General features: G+C 44.1%; 1 protein-coding gene across 8 annotated transcripts in view; it reads left to right on the top strand.

The window, feature by feature from the left end:
- Positions 1–22,077, top strand: part of LOC140427454 (probable E3 ubiquitin-protein ligase MID2) — a 211,044-nt gene that overhangs the window by 100,161 nt on the left and 88,806 nt on the right. For all 8 annotated transcript variants that reach the window (XM_072512978.1, XM_072512975.1, XM_072512974.1 and 5 more), the window contains one exon: positions 3,760–3,818. In XM_072512978.1, coding sequence (XP_072369079.1) covers positions 3,760–3,818 — 59 coding nt within the window. The remainder of the gene's footprint in view (positions 1–3,759; positions 3,819–22,077) is intronic.

The following is a 22,077-nucleotide window of genomic DNA, read 5'->3' as shown; positions in this document are numbered from 1 at the left end:
GCCTCCTTTGGTATCCCAAAATAATGTCCTCGGCTGCTAAAGATCACCCAGAGGCGGGCGGGGTACAGCATCCCAAACTTCACCCCCTTTTTAAAGAGAGCAGCCTTCACCCGATTGAACCCAGCTCTCCATTTCGCCAGTTCCGCACCCAGGTCCTGGTACACCCGAGTCTTGGTCCCTTTCCAGGTGCACCTCCTCATCTGCCTCGCCCATCTCAATATCTTTTCCTTATCCAGGAACGGGTGGAGACGTCCACAATTGCCCTCGGCGGCTCGTTCGCCTGAGGCTTCCTCATCAGCGCCCTATGCGCTCGGCTGCCCTCCAGTGGCTGGTCAAAGGCCCCATCTCCCATCAACCGTGCCAGCACCGCTCCCTTGATGCCTCAGGCAACCCCACGATTCTTAAATTCTGTCTCTGAGAGTGATTCTCCAGATCCTCCACCTTCTCCTTTAACCGCTTCTGGGTCTCACGCATCACTACTATTTCGGCCGCCAATGAGGCAAGCGGCTCCTTGTGCTCCCACAACATCATCTCCACTTTTCAATTAGCCTGGCCCTGGATTCCAGCCTCTGCTTCATGCGGTAAATTCCCACTTTTAACAGTTCCACTGCCTTGGCTAAGTCGTCGTGGTCTTCCCTCCTCTGTAGGCTGAACGTCTCATTTAAGAAGTCCACCAGATGCTCCGTCGACCACTGGGCAGGCAGGGCTGACCCTTTACCCTCCGCCATTTTGACCCTGTGGCGCATGAAGATTCCCTTGCTCCATCTGCTCCCTTTCTTTTGCCCCACTTCTGGTCCATGGATCCATCCACTAGCCCCACCAGTGGAGTTTAACTTTCTTCAGTCACCCCTGCACTGATATTTCAGTGAAAAATCCACCCTACAAACAGGGATCAGGTCAGAAAAAAATGCCTCGAACTGGAGCTGCCAAATGAGCGCCCACTCATTCCATGCCCACCACCGGAGGTCCTGCTGATCTAGAATTTTATCGGCCCCATGGAGGTGTAAATAGAGGCCGGGATTGGGAATGAGTCAGTGCTGGTAAATTAGAATGGGACCGCACTGGCCTGTCTCCTTGATGGATTACCACTGCCAACTGTCTCACCCAGATATTGCCAGTTGGATGACATACAGATTGGTGGCTCCTTCCACATTCAATCCCTCCACCACTGACGAACAGTGACAGCCGTATCTACCATTTACAAGATGCACTGCAATAACTCACCAAGGTTCTTTAGGCAGCCCCTTCCAAACCCAGGATGACTACCATCTCGAAGGAGAACAGCAGCAGATACCTAGGAACCCCACCACCTGGAGGTTCCCCTCCAAGTCACTCACCACCCCAATTTGGAAATATATCGTTGTTCCTTTACTGTCGCTAGGTCAAACTCCTGGAAACCCTCCCTATCAGCACTGTGGGTGTACCTACACCTCCGGGACTGAAGCGGTTCAAGAAGGCAACTCAATACTACCTCTTCCGAAGGGCAACTAGGGATGGGCCATAAATTCTGGCCTAACCAGTGACGCCCACAGCCCGTAAATGAATTTATAAAATAAACTAGAAGTACCCTTGGTTAAGATTAACAACACACAGTATCACTAACTTTATCCAGTTCCAAGCACCTTTATCTCACTAGCTTCAAGTTAATTCTCCCGAGGGTTCCACAACATCTTATAGATATTTTAAAACTATAACAAAAAATCCAGTAATTTTCCACACCAGGCAGTTACACCTCTTTGGGGGTTTACTTCTGAGGTAGAACAAAAACTGGCTTCTCAAGACGGGGTTTCTTCACAGGCCTGACTTGCTGGGAGTTAACAGCTATTCCTGAGGTTGGAAGCTTAATAATCTGAAATACTGTTTTCCTCTTTTGATCTTCTCTTTTCTGAACTAACCTCTTCAGAAACCAAACTTAATTACCTTCATTTTGTATGTCTACCTTTATGGTGGCACAGTAGCACAGTGGTTAGCACTGTTGCTTCACAGCGCCAAGGACCCGGGTTCGATTTCTTAGTTGGGTCACTGTCTGTGCAGTCTGCATGCTCTCCCCGTGTCAGCGTGGGTTTCTTCCCGTTTCCTCTCACATGTCCTGGAAGACGTGCTGTTAGGTAAATTGGACATTCTGAATTGTCCCTCAGTGTACCTGAACAGGCTCCATAGTGTGGCGACTAGAGGATATTCACAGTAACCTCATAATAATCGCTTATTGTCCCAAGTAGGCTTCAATGATGTTACTGTGAAAAACCTCTAGCCACCACATTCCGGCACCTGTTCAGGGAGGCCGGTATGGAAATTGAACCCTTGCTGTTGGCCTTATTTCATAGAATTTACAGTGCAGAAGGAGGCCATTCAGCCCATCGAGTCTGCACCGGCTCTTGGAAATAGCACCCTACCCAAAGTCAACACCGCCACCCTATCCCCATAACCCAGTAACCCCACCCAACACTAAGGGCAATTTTGGACACAATTTATCATGGCCAATCCACCTAACCTGCACATCTTTGGACTGCGGGAGGAAACCGGAGCACCCGGAGGAAACCCACGCACACACGGGGAGGATGTACAGACTCCGCACAGACAGTGACCCAAGCCGGAATCGAACCTGGGACCCTGGAGCTGTGAAGCAATTGTGCTATCCACAAGGCTACCGTGCTGCCTTGTTCTGCATTACAAGCCAGCTGTTTAGCCCACTGTGCTAAACCAGTCCCTACTGCAGTGTTAATGTAAGCCTACTTGTGACACTAATAAATATTCTTATTATTGTTGTGTAAATGCAAAGCATACACCTTCTCTCCTCCTTTGAACCTTCTAACTTCTTATTCAAATCTTTAATGTTCTGTTCCCCATTGTTACCTGCTTGCCTTAGGAAAACATATATTGGCTGTGTTGCTAGGCTCATCAATATATGAAAAGCATTAGCCCCATTAGCATAATCAAACTGCCCCCGTCTTTAAGCAGCTTCCATTTTCCAATAGCTTTTTAAGATATATAACCAGCAGAGAAAATTCCAAAGTATTGGATTTCCCGGATATTTTCCTGGCACGCCCTGCTAGCTCTCTGAACATCGTGTAATTCTTAGTGTTCAGTCACCTCAGAATGCTTATGATGGAAAGGTAATCAATGAAGTAGCTGGGGTGGCACGGTGATGCAGTGGTTATCATTGCTGTCTCACGGCGCCGAGGGCCCGTGATCGATCCCAGCCCTGGGTCAGAGTCCATGTGGAGTTTGCGCATTCTCCCCATGTCTGTGTGGGTCTCACCCCCACAACCCAAAGATATGCAGGGTAAGTCAATTGGCGACGCTAAATTGCCCCTTTAGTGGGAAAAAAATAATTGGGTACTCTACATTTCTAAATCAATGAAGTAGCCAAATGCAAAAGAGAAAATGCTGGAAAATTTCAGCAGGTCTGGCAGCATCTGTAAGGAGAGAAAATAGCTAACATTTTGAATCCAAATTACCCTTTGTCAAAGCTAAAATGCATAGAAAATGGGAGATTTTAATACAAGGTGAGGGAATGAAAGATGTTAAGGAACGCAAGCTTCAACAACTTAAAACTACTGCCCATCCTAGATTCCACAGCCCAAAGTAGCCGAATGGTTAGGATGAGGGCCTTTCCCTGAAACAACAAATAGTGATGTCTTATTGTATATGGGTGTTATATGTTGGCACAATTTACGATGTCAATTTTTGTGCAAGTTAATTCTTTCCAAGGTGCTAGAACGTCTTGAATACTAATCAAGATTTGGGTATTTACCATAGGAAACCTGCAGGAAGTGGGGACATAAGAAGAACTCAATACACGTCTCTATTTTCCAAAGGTACTTATTTATAAACTAAATAGATGTTCATAGAATTTGAGAAGCAACCTGTATACATTTTGTGACTGATTGTAAACTGTAATTTATTCAAAGTGACAAAAGTTATTTTCCTGAAGCTAATGCTAGTTATTGTGTTCTATCTTTTGACGATTAAAGACACATCAGCTGTTTTGTGGAATTTTGCCACTCTGGGTTGAATCCCATATAATCTATTGACAGCATCTTAAATGTATTATCTATTCTATGTTGACAATCAATCAAGTATTGGCAAAACTATTGGAATTTATCATAAATGGATAGGCTGGGACTTTTTTCCATGGAGAATAGAAGGCTTAGGGGTGATCTTAATAAATAATGAAGAGCCGAGATAAAGTAGATAGTCAACATCTTTTCCCAAAGTTAGAGGAGTCTAGAACTAGAGGGCACAGGTTTAAGGTGAGAGGGGAGAGATACAAAAGAGACCAGAGGGGAAATTTCTTCACACACAGGGTGGTGAGCATCTGGAATGGGCTGGCAGTGGTTGAGGCGGGTACAATTTTGTCCTATAAAAAGCAGTAGTTACATGGGTAGGGTGGGTATAGAGGGATATGGGCCAAATGTGGGCAAGTGGGACGAGCTTGGTAATAGAAAATGGGCAGAATGGACAAGCTGGGCTGAAGGGCCTGTTTCCATGCTGTAAACGTCTATGACTCTATCTATGACTAAATGAACTGCCTGATACTTGTGAATGAATGTGGCATTGTGTATTATTGTCAGAAATAGACAATAACAACCAAAGTAAAGGTACAAAGGATCCTTTTCTGAAGATGCAATGCTGAAGCAATTTATCAAAAGTAAAGGCAGTCTCAAAGAGCTGAAAGGGCACAAAGTGACTGATTATGATTGTACATTAGGTCAACTGTTCCCAACCGGTGTGCCGGCACACTAATGTGCTGTGAACACCCCACAAGTGTAACACAAAATAAGATTCAAAATTATTAAACATTAATGCAAATACACTAAATCTAATCTTCCGCGGTTAGCATCTCCTTGTCCCGATGAACCTCAGGCCTTTCACGCATGCATGCGCCGACCGGAAATGGACTGAACTTGCGCAGTTCGAGTTGTTTCAATGGTAATCGAACCGTGCCTGCATCGACTAGGAATGATTCGCACACGCGCAGTTCAGATTTTTAAACATTGGTCAGGAGCATGCGCAACATGAAACATTCCGAACTGCGCATGTGCAGCCCTGGCCGAGGCATGCAGAGGAGATCCCATCTTCTTTGGGAATTGCCGATGGCGACCACGGAGTTGAAGACAAAGGCCCCGTGCGCCTGCGCAACATGCAAAAATTCAAAAAGGTCACGAAAACCGGGAGAAGTGAGGGGAACAGAGGGAGGTAAAAAAACAGTCGAGAAGTTGGGAGAAGTTTAAAAAAAAAAATCAAAGTTGCCAGTAAGGGAAGAAGTCAGATGTAAGAAACAGGAACTAATACAGTTAAAAAGATTGGAGAGTGGCGAATGTTGTGCCCTTGTTTAAGAAGGGCAGCAGGGAAAAGCCTGGGAACTACAGACCGGTGAGCCTAACGTCTGTAGTAGGTAAGTTGCTAGAAGGTATTCTGAGAGACAGGATCTACAAACATTTAGAGAGGCAAGGACTGATTCGGGGCAGTCAGCATGGCTTTGTGCGTGGAAAATCATGTCTCACAAATTTGATTGAGTTTTTTGAGGGGGTGACCAAGAAGGTAGATGAGGGCAGTGCAGTAGACGTTGTCTACATGGACTTTAGCAAAGCCTTTGACAAGGTACCGCATGGTAGGTTGTTGCAGAAGGTTAAAGCTCACGGGATCCAGGGTGAGGTTGCCAATTGGATTCAAAATTGGCTGGACGACAGAAGACAGAGGATGGTTGTAGAGGGTTGTTTTTCAAACTGGAGGCCTGTGACCAGTGGTGTGCCTCAGGGATCGGTGCTGGGTCCACTGTTATTTGTGATTTATATTAATGATTTGGGTGAGAATTTAGGAGGCATGGTTAGTAAGTTTGCAGATGACACCAAGATTGGTGGCACAGTGGATAGTGAAGAAGGTTATCTAGGATTGCAACGGGATCTTGATCAATTAGGCCAGTGGGCCGACGAATGGCAGATGGAGTTTAATTTAGATAAATGTGAGGTGATGCATTTTGGCAGATCGAATCAGGCCAGGACCTACTCAGTTAATGGTATGGCGTTGGGGAGAGTTATAGAACAAAGAGATCTAGGAGTACAGGTTCATAGCTCCTTGAAGGTGGAGTCGCAGGTGGACAGGGTGGTGAAGAAGGTATTCGGCATGCTTGGTTTCATTGGTCAGAACATTGAATACAGGAGTTGGGACGTCTTGTTGAAGTTGTACAAGACATTGGTACGGCCATACTTGGAATACTGTGTGCAGTTCTGGTCACCCTATTATAGAAAGGATATTATTAAACTAGAAAGAGTGAAGAAAAGATTTACTAGGATGTTACCGGGACTTGATGGTTCGAGTTATAAGGAGAGGCTGGATAGACTGGGACTTTTTTCCCTGGAGCGTAGGAGGCTTAGGGGTGATCTTATAGAGGTCTATAAAATAATGAGGGGCATAGATAAGGTAGATAGTCAACATCTTTTCCCAAAGGTAGGGGAGTCTAAAACTAGAGGGCATAGGTTTAAGGTGAGAGGGGAGAGATTCAGAAGGGCCCAGAGGGGCAATTTCTTCACTCAGAGGGTAGTGAGTGTCTGGAATGTGCTGCCAGAGGTAGTAGTAGAGGCGGGTACAATTGTCTTTTAAAAAGCATTTAGATAGTTACATGGGTAAGATGGGTATAGAGGGTTATGGGCCAAGTGCGGGCAACTGGGACTAGCTTAATGGTAAAAACTGGGCGGCATGGACTGGTTGGGCCGAAGGGCCTGTTTCCATGCTGTAAACTCTATGATTCTATGAGAAACTGGCTCCTGAGTTATATTTGACATCCAAATGCTGATAAGATTTTCATTGTAAACTTCTTAAACTAATGAAAATTGTACTAAATGGTGGTCTGGCATTTTTAGGAAATTGTGAGGGCAGTTGGAGAAATTAGGAGATGTGCCTCAAAGTTTTTTTTTTTACAATATAAAGGTTTGTGCCATGACATAGAAAGGTTGGGAAACCACCCATTAGTCACATTATTGCAACAATTCACAGATTTTCAGTAAATATGATCACTGTCAAAGGATTGTCAAAAATTAAAATGTAATTGATAAACAATGATCAACATCACAGCAAAGAAGTAAGAACAAAAGTCATACTTGTTACGGCTGAATGGATGGAAACTACATCTTAGTAAGAGAGGCAACACTTCTTCAGAGTTATTGTGACTTAGTTTTGTTTTAAATTTCCTATTTGAAAGCAATGTTCAGAGTACCTTCCTTAATTCACTTGTCAATGTTGCTTTGTAAACGTTTGAAAGCACATGCAATCAACCTATATCTATATCTTTCTGTCATACTCAATCGCATCAGTGTATTCCTCTATGGAATCTGTAACAGAACTTCAGAATTTCCAATTCAATTTCAGTCCAAAATAATCATGGGAGATTGACTCCCTACTGAAGGACAGGTCTGAGGCGTTCAAGTCAGGTGACCCTGACCTATACAAGAAATCCAGGTACGACCTCCGCAAAGCCATCCGCGATACCAAGAGAGAATATCAGACCAAGCTAGAGTCACAGATTAGCGTTACAGATTCTCGGCAGTTTTGGCAAGGCCTAAACAACATAATGGGCTACAAAGCGAAGCCGAGCAGAATCTCCAGCAGCAGCGCACCCCTCCCCGATGAACTCAATGCATTCTATGCTCGATTCGAGCAGGAAACCAACGATCCGCTGTTGAGTGGCCCAGAAGCCCATAACGCACCCATACCCACCATCACAGCTTCCGAAGTCAGATCGGCCTTCCTGAAAGTGAATCCTCAGAAGGTGACGTGTCCGGATGGGATCCCTGGTCATGCACTGAGAGCCTGGGCGGACCAGCTGGCAGATGTGTCCGCGGACATCTCTAACCTGTCCCTACTCTGCTCCGAGGTCCCCACCTGCTTCAAGAAGACCACCATCATACTGGTGCCAAAGAAGAATCAGGCAACATGCCTCAATGACAACCATCCGGTGGCCCTGACTTCAGTCGTAATGAAGTGCATCGAGGGGTTGATCATGAAGCATATCACCTCCATACTCCCAGAACGCCTTGATCCACGGCAATTTGCATACCGGTGCAACCGGTCCACAGCAGACGCCATCTCTCTGGCCCTACACTCATCCCTAGAGCATCTCGACAACAAGGACTCCTAAATCAGACTCCTATTTATTGACTACAGCTCTGCCTTCAGCACCATAACCCCAGCCAAGCTCATATCAAAGCTCCAAAATCTAGGACTTGGCTCCTCACTCTGCAACTGGATCCTCGACTTTCTGACCCATAGACCACAATCAGGAAGAATAAACAACAACACCTCCACAATAGTCCTCAATACCAGGGCCCCACAAGGCTGCATACTTAGCCCCCTACTATACTCCCTGTACACACATGACTGTGTGGCCAAATTTGGTTCCAACTCCATCTACAAGTTTGCTGACGATACGACCATAGTGGGCCGGATCTCGAATAACGATGAGTCCGAATACAGGAGAGACATAGAGAACCTAGTGGAGTGGTGCAAAACTAAAGAGCTGGTCACTGACTTCAGGAAGCAAAGTACTGTACACACCCCTGTCAGCATCAACGGGGCCGAGGTGGAGATGGTTAGCAGTTTCAAATTCTTGGGGGTACACATCTCCAAAAATCTGTCCTGGTCCACCCACATCGCGCGACCACCAAGAAAGCACAACAGCACCCATATTTCCTCAGGAAACTAAGGAAATTCGGCATGTCCACATTAACTCTTACCAACTTTTACAGATGCACCATAGAAACCATCCTATCTGGCTGCATCACAGCCTGATATGGCAACTGCTCGGCCCAAGACTGCAAGAAACTTCAGAGAGTCGTGAACACAGCCCAGTCCATCACACAAACCCGCCTCCCATCCATTTACTCCATTTACACCTCCCGCTGCCTGGGGAAAGCGGGCAGCATAATCAAAGACCTCTCCCACCCGGCTTACTCACTCTTCCAACTTCTTCCATCGGGCAGGAGATACAAATGTCTGGGAACACGCACGAACAGACTCAAAAACAGCTTCTTCCCCACTGTTACCAGACTCATAAACGACCATCTTATAGACTGACCTCATTACCACTACACACCTGTAAGCTTCATCCGATGCGAGTGTTTATGTAGTTACATTGTGTACCTTGTGTTGTCCTATTATGTATTTCCTTTTTTATTTCCCTTTCTTGTCATGTACTTAATGATCTGTTGAGTTGCTCGCAGAAAAATACTTTTCACTGTACCTCAATACAGTAGACAATAAACAAAATCCAAATCCCTTGGAAGTCCCAATTCAAAAACTCGGCAAAATGTTTTGGCTTCCAACATCATATCCCTTGCATTCAGAACTCTCTGAAAATGTTTCCAACTCTGAGTTAGAGTTGGAGACTTCAGAGTGCTTGGATTCACTTACCAGGATATTTATCCTGTTGACATTGGACTTGAAAAGCCACGTCTAACTTAAGGGTAACAGCTGAACTCCACAACCCCCACCCCCGACTCCACCTCTTGACCCTTTGACCAATCTTCTGACCCAACCAATTTTCTGACTGCCCTGAGCCACCCCCAAGCCTCTGATTCCCCCACCCTCTCCACCTGACTTGACCTGACCTTGCCACCCTGCCACCTGACACCCTACAAACCGTACTGCACTACCTAATTGCCTCACTCTCACTTATTCACCAATAGAGTGAAAAGCTATTTAAATGTCCCAAAGCTGTTTCATTGTGTTAGTGAATGAAGACTAAACAAAATATGACAGCCAGTGCTGTAAAAAGGGGACTTCCCTGGATGATCCTCCTTACGAAGAAGGACTCAAAATAAAAAGTACACTCCGTATTTGTGAACAGACCTGGTTCAGAAATCTGGACCAGAAATGTGGAGCTCTGACACGAGCAAGTGGCAGTCTGGCAAGATAGGAAGAGTTTTTTTTTCAATATATAAAAGGTAAGAGAGTGGCAACAATAGACATTGGACCACTGGAAAATGTGGCTGTAGAAGTAACAATAGGAAACAAAGAAATGGCAGAGTAACTGAATAGTTACTTTACATCAAGCTTCACTGTGGAAGACACCGGTGGGATGCCAGAGCTCCAGGAGAATCAAGGGGCAGAGGTGAGTGCAGTGCAGTGACCATCACTAAGGAGAAGGTTCTGGGGAAACTGAAAGGTCTGAAAATGGATAAATCACCTGAACCAGATGGACTACACCCCAGGATTCTAAAAGAAATAGCTGAGGAGATTGTGGAGGCATTGGTGGTGATCTTTCAGGAATCACTGGAGGCAGGAAGGGTTCCAGAAGACTGGAAAGTGGCTAATGTAACACCGCTGTTTAAGAAGGGAGGGAGGCAGAAGATGGAAAATTATAGGCCGGTTAGCCTGACTTCAGTCATTGATAAGATTTTAGAGTCCATTATTAAAGATGAGATCATGGAGAACTTGGAAGTGCATGGTAAAATAGGACTGAGTCAGCACAGCTTCATCAAGGGAGGTCATGTCTGACAAATCTGTTAGAGTTCTTTGAGGAAGTAACAAGGAGAACCAGTGGACGTGATTTATTTAGATTTCCAGAAAGCCTTTGACAAGGTGCCGCATAGGAGACTGTTAAATAAGTTAAGACCCAGGGAAGCACGGTGGCCCAGTGGTTAGCACTGCAGCCTCACAGCGCCGAGGTCCCAGGTTTGATCCCGCCTCTGGACCACTGTCCATGTGGAGTTTGCACATCCTCCCAGTGTCTGCATGGGTTTTGCCCCCACCAATGCAGGGTAGATGGATTGGCCACGCTAAATTGCCCCTTAATTGGAAAAAATAAATTGGGTACTCTAAATTTTTTTTTAAAGTTCAGAGCACACGGTGTTAAGGGTAAGATCCTGGCATGGATAGAGGATTGGCTGACTGGCAGAAGGCAGAGAGTGGGGATAAAGGGGCCTTTTTCAGCATGGCAGCCGGTGACTAGTGGTGTACCTCATGGGTTGGTGCTGGGACCACAACTTCTCACAATATACATTAATGATCTAGGGAAGGATGTGCTGGCCTTGGAAAGGGTCCAGAGGAGGTTCACAGGAATGATCCCTGGAATGAAGAACTTGTCGTATGAGGAATGGTTGAGGACTCTGGGTCTGTACTCGTTGGAGTTTAGAAGGGTGAGGGAACACCTTATTGAAATTTACAGAATACTGCGAGGCCTGGATAGAGTGGACGTGGAGAGGATGTTCACACTTGTAGGAAAAACTAGAACCAGAGGGCACAATCTCAGACTGAAGGGAAGATCCTTTAAGATAGAGATGAGGAGGAATTTCTTCAGCCAGAGGGTGGTGAATCTGTGGAACCCTTTGCCGGAGAAGGCTGTGGAGGCCAAGTCACTGAGTGTCTTTAAGACAGAGATAGATAGGTTCTTGATTAATAAGGGGATCAGGGGTTCTGGGGAGAAGGCAGGAGAATGGGGTTGAGCAAAATATTAGCCATGATTGAATGGCAGAGCAGACTCGATGGGCTGAGTGGCCTAATTCTGCTCCTATGTCTTATGGTCTTATGTGGCTGATTGTCACTCCTCTGAAGATATGGGCCATCGTGCTTCATGTCTACCAGATTGTGCACCTCCATTCAAATCTGAAACTCTAATGTCGTTAGATGTCTGGAATAATTACGTGAAATCATTAGGCAAAGAATCAGACTACAACAGTCATTGGGGACAAAGAACCCAAGGGACAGATGCCAATATACCACAAGGTGTTGAAAAATCCTTCACCTTTTCCAGCCTTTGTGGAATATATTCTACAAGCCAGAAGGTAACTGAAAATGCACCCATCTCAGCAAATGCACCCGTCTCAGCTACAGAAGTCAGATGTTGACCACTGCTACACCATGATAACATAATCAAGAAATTACATTTATATGGTACCTTAATGTTGAAAGTCATTCCCACATATTTCAAAGAAGTGTAATCGGGCAAAATAGATGCAATAACCTCCAAAATATTTTCCTACTTTATCAAACATTTGAAAACTGTCATATCCATGCATGTTGCCATGGTGAAGTTGTTTAATCATAGAATCCCTACAGTGCAAAAGAAGGCCATTCGGCCCATTGAGTATGTACCGACCCTTGGAAAGAGCACTCTACCTAGGCCCACACTCACACCCTGTCCCCGTAACCCAGTAACTCTACCTAAACTTTTGGACACTAAGGGGCAATTTAGCACGGCCAATCCACCTAACCTGCACATCTTTGGACTGTGGGAGGAAACCAGAGCACCCGGAGGAAACCCACACAGACATCCACCCGAGGCCAGAATTGAACCAAGGTCCCTGGTGCTGTGAGACAGCATTGCTAACCACTGTGCCATTATACAATAGATGGAGCATATCAAGGCTTTGGTCAATTAATTTAGCACATTGGTGTGAAACCAGCAGATGCCCGGCTTGAATTAATGGATGTTCCCATTCAGAATTTCCTTGAGTTCTCTGCTTTCTTTTCAGCAAGCATTAGTATCTCTTTAGTTGTGATGTGGTCGTATCCCACATGCTTCAGTGTCCCAATTTGAAGCTTCATTTCAGTGATAGTCTTTCTAAAGCTTGCAGCCTCTAGTACTCTGTATATCTATGAATAAATCAGACTTTAGAACACAATTGGTAGAAAAATATTATCCATCAATGTAACCACATTTCTGAAACATATCACTTTATTACCATTTATATTTTCCAAGGAACAGGTTTATTTTGACATTGCAATGATTGAACAGTTTCCTAAAAATAAAAATCATAACCCATGAATATTATATTATGTACATTAACTCAACTGCTAAGTAAATATATTTTTCAGTGCCAGTTAATCTTTCCTTATATTTTACTGGCTATAAAAGTAAATGATTATCTTTTTTCCTGTTTCTAATATTCGCCTTCCTGTTGTCCATGTGAATTCTTCAACTAGCTTTTATGCATCGAGTTAAGTCCACCATGCTTTCCACCTTTACTGCTGTTGTGGTGAGTTGGTGCTTATCTCAAAATCCCATTGCAATCTCCATGTTTTTTTTGGTATCTTCTCCATAGTTAAATACCTCACCCACCTCTTCCCAACCTTTTTATCATTCAAGATCTTTCACTTATGCCACCCCCCTCCCTGCAACTCCACATTGTCCTCAGCAAATCTTTTCTCCATTCTTCCTGCATTTCCATCTCTGTAATGTGAGGTTCCCCATTCTCAGTGATTTCAACCACCATCTGAATTTAACTTCCCCGTCATACTTATTTTCATACATTTCTCATATCCCACAAGTTCATCAGACATTTTGGCCCAGTTCTTGCTATGACTGGCAAAGGAAAGGTCTTTGATACTCACCAAGAAGATTTTTGGAGGTTTGTCGGTGGAGATTTATAGTAGGTGGGCATCTTATTCACTGTGGTGCTCTCCACAAGGGGACTGTGTCATCTCAGAATAGGATACTCCTCAACCAATCAGATTGAATAATCTCACTGAGACGCGCAGAGTGAAAAGCAAGAAAAAATAGGAAATATACAGTTAAGTTATTGTATGTGAAATGAAGATTAGGACACGCAGAAGGGATTAAGGGAGAGATTAAAAAATAATGAAAACATATATTTTTAAAAGTCTGAAATCACCAACACTATTTTCCTTTTCATAGAATTGGACTCCTTGCTTATAAAATTCATTTTTCATTCTGAAGAGATTGTTCAGCAGTAATTATCATTCATTACACTGTTATTAACAATTCTTATTGTTTGCACTAGCACTAACGTTTGCATATGTTTAGTGTCTCGCGGGTAATCATCCTAAATGTATGCCATTACATTGTGCAGGTTCCATCAATGAAGGCTGCAACAGCAGATCCTGTAGAGTTGCAAAATATCACTCATAACATGTTTTAATTTCCACGTACAACTGTGTATTTGTATATGGTAGATGTAGCTGTCAGTTTTATCCCATATTACAATCGCCATAGAGACCAACAGCTTTTTAAAATAAAGGAATCCCCACAACTCCCATAGAAATAATAAAAGGACAAGATTTCACTTTTACTGTAACAAACTAAAATCAACATATATCAAACATTAATTAATAGGCAACTTATACATTAAATTAATGAAAAAGATATGTTTCACAGTAACTAAATAATGTAACCGACATTTTCCCAATGAAACATTTTACTTCACACCATTCCTCTGGCTATTACAGAATGTTTAAGGGACAGTTTTAAAGTCATCCTGGATCAGAATCAGAGTTTAATTTCTCCCCAGCATACCAGTTTGAAACTTCCAGTGTCCTTCGACAATCATTCCAACTCTACCTGTGCTTTACCAGATACAATTACCATCATAGAAAATAGGAGCAGGAGTAGACTATTTGGCCCCTCGAGCCTGCTCCATCATTCAATATTATCATGGCTGATCCATACTCCCACTTTCTCCCCATGCCCCTTGATGCCTTTAATGTCTAGAGATTGATCTATTTCTTTCTTAACTATATTCTGTTTTTCTACCGACGTGGATAACTTCATACTAATCTATGTTATCCTGCATCTGCCATGTATTTGTCCAATTACTCGACTTGTCTAAATTGCCTTGAAGCCTCTTAACATCCTCCTCACCACTTAGATTCCCACCAAGTTCATGTGACCAGCAACCTTGGAAATATTACTTTTGGTTCCCTCATCCAAAACATTGATGCATATTGTGAATAGATGGGACCCAAGCACTGATCCTTGCGGCAACCCACTAGTCACTGCCTGCCACTCTGAAAAAGACCCATTTATTCCTACTCTGTTTTCTGTCTGCTAACCAATTCTCAATCCATGCCAGTACATTATCCCCAATCTTATGTGCTTTAATTTTGCACACTAACTACAGCTTGCTGCATGCATCTTTAATTTCCTGTTTAATGCCATCCCCTACCTTAACATTATTGTTTGGAGGCCTATAGACAACTCCCACAAATGTTTTCCTCCCCTTGTTGCTTCTTAGCTTCACGCAGACTGATTCTGCATCTTGATTTTCCGAGCTAATATCCCATCTTCTTTTCCTTTTTGCCTGTCCTTTCAAATATCGAATACCCTTGCATATTCAGTTCCAGCCTTGGTCAGCCTTGCAGCCATACCTCCTAATCACAATCATATCGTACCCATTTACATCAATTTGCACTGTTAATTCATCTACCGTATTGTGAATGCTCTGTACATTCAGATACAGTGCCTCAGACGTCACTTTTTAACATTTTTGCCCATTAATTTTGTACCATGGCACTATTTGCCGCTAGCCCTTGTTTCCTCTGCCTTCCACTTTTGGTATTCTATCTTTAATTTCTATCTTTGTTTCCCTCTTTGCATCTCCCTGCTCAGGCTCCCATCTACCTGCCATTCTAGTTTAAACCCTTCCCTACAGTACGCCTGCGAGGATATTGGTCCCGAGACTGCTTGGGTTCAACCCGTCCAGCTTGTTCAGGCCCCATCTTCTCCAGAATCAGTCCCAATGCCTGAGGATAAATTCTTCCTTCCTACACCATTCCTCCAGCCGTACATTCATCTTGTCTGTTTTCCTATTCCTGATTTTGTTAGCACATGGCACTGGGAGTAATCCTCAGATTTCTACACTTGAGATCCTGCTTTTCAATTTATTTCCAAGTTCCCTATACTCTGCTTGCAGGACCTCACTTCTATGTCATTGATATGGACCATGACCTCTGACTGCTCACCTTTCCCCTTTAGAATGGCCTACAGTGCTCAGTGACAACCTTGGATCTGGCAACATACCATCTGGTGTCACATCTGCACCCGCAGAAATAACCACCTGTTCTCTTTACAATAGAATCCCCTATCACTATTGCTCTCTCACTTTTTTCTCCCACCCCACAAAAAGCAGGAAAATCTGTAAGAGAGGGATATAGTCCTAGGGGGCAACCTGTGATATAGACCCAGGGAACCTGTGCTTTTACCAGTAAGGCATACCTCAATGAATACCCCTCTCCCTCAGATTATGACAGTCCTGACATTCCAAAATTCCAGAGATTCCTGGACCCAATCCCTTCAAATGATTTAGTTGGCTATGGTATAACTGTATTCCCCACTGAGAGTTTTATTTTTGATTCCATCATATCCGGAAGATCAGTGAAGACATATTCCTGGGTGCGTTCCAGTTCTTGTCCTGCCAGTTACGCAGCAGAACTTTGTTTTGTTCTGTGGCTTGTTCTGCGAGGTACTAAAACTGTGACTCCATATCTATATGAGTTTTATCTCCCCATGGCAGCCTGAGATCACATGGTCATTCTTAGAACTGAGGTATTTGTCAGATTTTCTAGTTATATGTCCCTTTCCAGAATTCTCTGTTTTACTTTGAGTTAAAGGTACATTTTAAAACATAATTCTCTTGCAAAGTTCAACATTGTGCGTGGACCAGGACCAGATAGAATAGTTATGGTTTCCATGCAGACTTGCCGTAGCTCCATTTCAATGTGACTGTACCAATGCAATGAATGGGTGACCCATTGTATGCAGTTAGTTTGGTTATTGTACCTTTGACATCCAATGGTCCAAATACATGTCCTCAAACACACTATACCTCCCGGCTTTTAAATCTTAACTTGTCCCAATATTTAGAACCCGATATTCCTAAATCCTCTAATCATCACACATATGTTTGCCTTTTTTTTTCAGGCATATAATTCTGATGCCAGCAAAACCATTGAACTGACTTAATCCGTACATTATCTCACGTTCACGATGTGGAATGCCTGTTTCCTTTCTGGTGGAATATTTCTCCACACTGAATCTTATACATGGACTTTCTTGCTGTTAACCTTGTGTATGTGCTTGCACTTGTATGGTCTCTGGTAGACTCTCAATTATTGCTACAAGCATGCTGTACATACTTTTTGTTTGGTTATATCTTATTTTAACCTTTTTCTTCAAATGGTCTTTTTGGAAGACTTTGATTGACGTTAAAGCTCTGACTAGTTTCATTATCCATTCAGGTCGCTCTGCTTATGAAATATCACAAACCTTGCCCATATCACGACACCTGCTGATAAACTTAACAATTGATTACATAGAACATACAGTGCAGAAGGAGGCCATTCGGCCCATCGAGTCTGCATCGACCCACTTAAGCCCTCACTTCCACCCTATCCCCGTAACCCAATAACCCCTCCTAACTTTTTTGGACACTTAGGGCAATTTAGTATGGCCAATCCAACTAACCTGCGCGCCTTTGGACTGTGGGAGGAAACCCGAGCACCCGGAGGAAACCCACGCAGACACGGGGAGAATGTGCAGACTCCGCACAGACAGTGACCTAGCGGGAAATCGAACCTGGGACCCTGGCGCTGTGAAGCCACAGTACTATCCACTTGTGCTACCCTGATTCTTGTGGCTATTGTCTGTAAACCATCAGCTCCAATCAGTGTATTCTAAAGTTGATCTTTACATGAAGCTGTCCCTCCAGCATGTTCCACAGCCTAACAGGATCATTCTGATCCTACTCAGTCAAGCCTGAAGGGTTGACTCTATGCAATCCCTCATTTTCAATGGTTATCATTATTTTTGCCATTTGTTTATTCAGTTCTGGGATGGGAAAATCTAAAAAGGATAATGCCATCTTTCTTGACAAAAACTACATTTGGATAAGGCATCAGTGGCCTTCCAATTCATGCTGGGGAATTTGGCGTTCATCTTCGTGATTTTTCTCTCGTTTAGAGTATAAGAATTGGCAAGTCATGTTGCAGCTGTATAGAACCTTAGTTAGGCCACACTTGGAGTATAGTGTTCAATTCTGGTCGCCACACTACCAGAAGGATGTGGAGGCTTTAGAGAGGGTGCAGAAGAGATTTACCAGAATATTGCCTGGTATGGAGGGCATTAGCTATGAGGAGCGGTTGAATAAACTCGGTTTGTTCTCACTGGAACGAAGGAGGTTGAGGGGAGACCTGATAGAGGTATACAAAATTATGAGGGGCATAGACAGAGTGGATAGTCAGAGGTTTTTCCCCAGGGTAGAGGGGTCAATTACTAGGGGGCATAGGTTTAAGGTGAGAGGGGCAAGGTTTAGAGTAGATGTACGAGGCAAGTTTTTTACGCAGAGGGTAGTGGGTGCCTGGAACTCGCTACCGGAGGAGGTAGTGGAAGCAGGGACGATAGGGACATTTAAGGGGCATCTTGACAAATATATGAATAGGATGGGAATAGAAGGATACGGACCCAGGAAGTGTAGAAGATTGTAGTTTAGTTGGGCAGCATGGTCGGCACGGGCTTGGAGGGCCGAAGGGCCTGTTCCTCTGCTGTACATTTCTTTGTTCTTTGTTGTTTGTAGAGACGCTCCCGACTTATAAGAGTTTTTCAACCTAGCAACTCCATAGACAGATTCAGCAATCACCATTACCCACAGAAACAGCCACAACTCCAACTGCATTTGCATAGATACTGTTTTACATCCTGGTTCCTTGATGACCTGTGTGCATTATTTGCATAATCTCTTAAAGTGATTTCACAACACCATCAGCACTCACGAGCACACAAACCTAACATCCAGATATTGCATCTTATCCTCACATATCCTCCTCTCATAGGCCAACATACCTCCAGCTCTTCAGCTACGGCAGGCATATCACTCAAACATGGTTTCACAAAGTCTTTCGCAGTGTCTCTTGCAGAATAAGGTGGCACCCATTAGAAGGGAGCAGAACAGAACAAATGGGGACAAGGATGCCTGTATCTCCTGACCCTTACAAAGGAGGTGGATCAGCATAATAGGGCTGCTGTGACAGAGTCCATGTTAGTCAGCATCTTTGAAAACATTGAGGTTGTTCCTGCCTTGTGCTCCTTATCAACTCCAGCTCACTGTCATCCTGATATCTGGCATGATGAGGAAGCTGCCTCTGGTTGGATCATGGATTTCTTCCTTTCCACTCTCCATGACTTCCTTGACACCAGCTTTACCCCTCTGATTTTCTACTTTCAAACACCCAAGAACTGCTGACTACCCAGCTACAACAGTCCAAGAAGGAAGAGACAGCAACAACACAGTATTAACAAAGAGGCCCTATACTTGATCTGGCACTCACAGCCACCAGTTCAGATGCTGACATTGCATGTGCTGTGGAGGTTACTGTAGACTTGGATTCTGCTTGTGGTAAGTCATCAGGGATGAATGGGCTTCAATCGCTGGTAAAGATGGCTTATTTGCCAGCTCCCTGGAGGACAAGTTCAGTGAGCTCAGACGTGGACCTCAAAAGGATGACACAGAAGAGGGTACTGCTGCTTGCATTGGCTCGCCTGCCAGACAGCTTGCTGCCATTGTCAAGGGGCCTGGAAGAGTCTGACTTCTATTTTAGCAGAAGGTATCATGAGGAGCTTGCCCTCTCCACAGTCCTCTGCTCCACTTTCCTGTCATGTGTTCCAGCTTTTATGTGAACAGGTCACCTATTCTCTGTCCTGCCAATGAGGATGCAGCAGAACTCCTTGTCAAATCCAGGAACTCTCCAGAACACCCCCAATAACATTTTCAATAGCAGTTTATTTTCAAAATTACCTTAATTTCAAATTGAATACCTGGTAAATAGGAACAAATGAAAAGGCAGCAGGCGTAATCCATAATGCCTCTTGAGCCTGCTCTGCTTGTCAGCACAATTGCGGCTTATCTTTTGTCTCAAAGCCACTTTCTCACCAGGTGCATGGTCTATCTTGCAGCTGAACAAATCTCTTTTGCAGAGTGACACGCAAATTCATTCTATAGACCAGCCTGGTCTAAATGAGGAAGTCTGGTGTTACAGGGCTGTATGACATCAAGTAAGTTACTTCAAAGGCTTCAGTCACTCACTGGGGACACCCTTCTTAAAAGGGCAGGTCACACACTTCCAGGAAGACACCAGGCTTAGGCAGCATCATCTTCTGTGGCATTATGGAAACCAAATTCATACCAAATGCACCTGCCAAATCTTTATAATCAGACAAACACCTGTGAGGAAATGCTGTTTAAATATTGCAAGGGTTTGTTGTTGGAGGGAACCTGACTAGCTGTGTAGGAGGTGCTGATGATGTGTATAGAATGTGATATGTGGACCAGCATGGATCCTCGTTGAATGCAGGAGCACCACCACATTTTCACAACATTGGAAAATTGCGTCTCCAGTGTAAGGGATCTCTGAACCTCAAATTCCATGCTCACCAACATTAAGATCCTGTGCTGTGGAGTCTGCAGTTTCAAGGCTATTGCCTTCCTTCACAACTACTTATGCACTAATTATTAAATACCCTCACCAAATTTGCTGATGCTCCATCAGACAGGGGAGAAAAGAAATAGGAGGGACCTGATTCCGGGATTCCAGCGGACATGGAAAGGCGACCAGCACCTCCCCTCCCAGTCTGTTCCAGGGTGGTACGTAAAATCCTGGCCAAAGGGTTGCAGGTACAGTTTTGCTTACAAACATTCTAATTATAGAGATCCGGATCCCAATTTACAAGAGCTTTTAATTTTGGCCTTGAAAGGTTCGAAAATTGGTTTGAGAGATCTTTGAAGACACATAGGGCACATTGCCGAGAAAAAGCCAGTACCTGCAGGTTTTTTAAATTTGAAAAATTAAAACTTTTGTTAGAAATAAAACAATAAAAGGAGCAGTCCACAATTTCTAAAAGTGCGGGGAAACCACAAAACCAGCAACTCAGTGTTAAAAGGTAGCGAACCCAAAGTTCAAACCACAAAGAAACACATACAAACAGGTGTCGTTTAAAAGCAGTGATTTCAAACCAATGCACTTTCACCAGGAACAGAAGAGGCCAACGATCACTGAGATCTCGGAAAGAGAGGAAGGCATGGAATGTCAGAAAGCCGACAAGCTGCAGAGACAGTCGAGTATAACATAAAGGGTCTGCACTGGCAGCTCTAAATGGGCAAGGCTCTTAAAGCAGTAAACATGAGAAAAGGACACAGCCAGTGCTTGCAACAAAAAAAAGTCTGAATGACCATGCAGTCGCAGGGCAGGGTTGATCCATATGATGCAGATGCTGAGGATTAAAATCAGTATGTTGAGAGGCTTGGTTTCTATTTCATGGCGAATGAAATTACTGACGAAGGTAAATGTAAAGCTATCCTGCTGCGACTGTGTGTGGAAGTAAAACATATAACCTTATCAGAAACGGGTGGCACAGTAGCACAGTGCTTAGCACTGTTGCTTCACAGCTCCAGGGACTCAGGTTCGATTCCAGGCTTGGGTCTCTGTCTGTGCGGGTCTGCACATTCTCCCCGTGTCTGCGTGGGTTTCCTCCGGGTGCTCCGGTTTCCTCCCACAAGTCCTGAAAGACATGCTTGTTAGGTAAATTGGACATTCTGAATTCCCCCTCGATGTACCCGAACAGGTGCCATAGTGTGGCGACTAGGGGATTTTCACAATAACTTCATAGCAGTGTTAATGTGAGCCTACTTGTAACACTTTTAGATTATTATTATTAAAACCTAACTGCCTCTAATGCACACAGTACTAAATCGTACAGTGAGTTAATGGAGCGTGTAAAGTCCCATTTTCAGCCAAAATTGTCGGTAATTATCCAGCACTTCATGTTCAACATGAGAGTTCATACTCCAGGAGAATCTACTGCTACCTTTGCGTGCAACCTGAAACAGCTCACAGAGTACTGTGAGTTTGGGGATGTCTTGAATAATATGCTGCAGGCAGGCTGGTATGCAGGGTGAATTACAATACCATACAGCACTGCCTGCTGCTGAACCAGATGTTGATTTCAAACACTCAGTCGAACGTTCTCTTGCCGTGGAGAATGCTGCAAGAGATTCTCAGGATTTGCAACACGTGAACAATGGAGCATTGCACCATGTTAGGCAGGAGCCTGCCTCCAAGAATAGCGTAAAGAGCACCGCTGCAAATTTTCAGCGCAATTCCCTATCTACCAAATGACAAGTCAGGAAGACTAATTACAACACGTCAGCTGACAAGGTAGGCATTTGCTATAGGTGTGGAGTGATACCACACCCTGGGCTAGTGCGTGGTCAATTCCAGCCCCACTTGACCCGGATTTGCAAAACAATTGAATTAGCCAATCATTTTTAGAAAAATGCTCAAAGTCTTTGGCCC

This window comes from Scyliorhinus torazame, chromosome 7, assembly GCF_047496885.1.
Source record: "Scyliorhinus torazame isolate Kashiwa2021f chromosome 7, sScyTor2.1, whole genome shotgun sequence".
Classification (NCBI taxonomy): Eukaryota; Metazoa; Chordata; class Chondrichthyes; order Carcharhiniformes; family Scyliorhinidae; genus Scyliorhinus; species Scyliorhinus torazame.
Note: the sequence above shows the minus strand (reverse complement) of the source record. Positions and strands in the feature narration are given on the sequence as shown.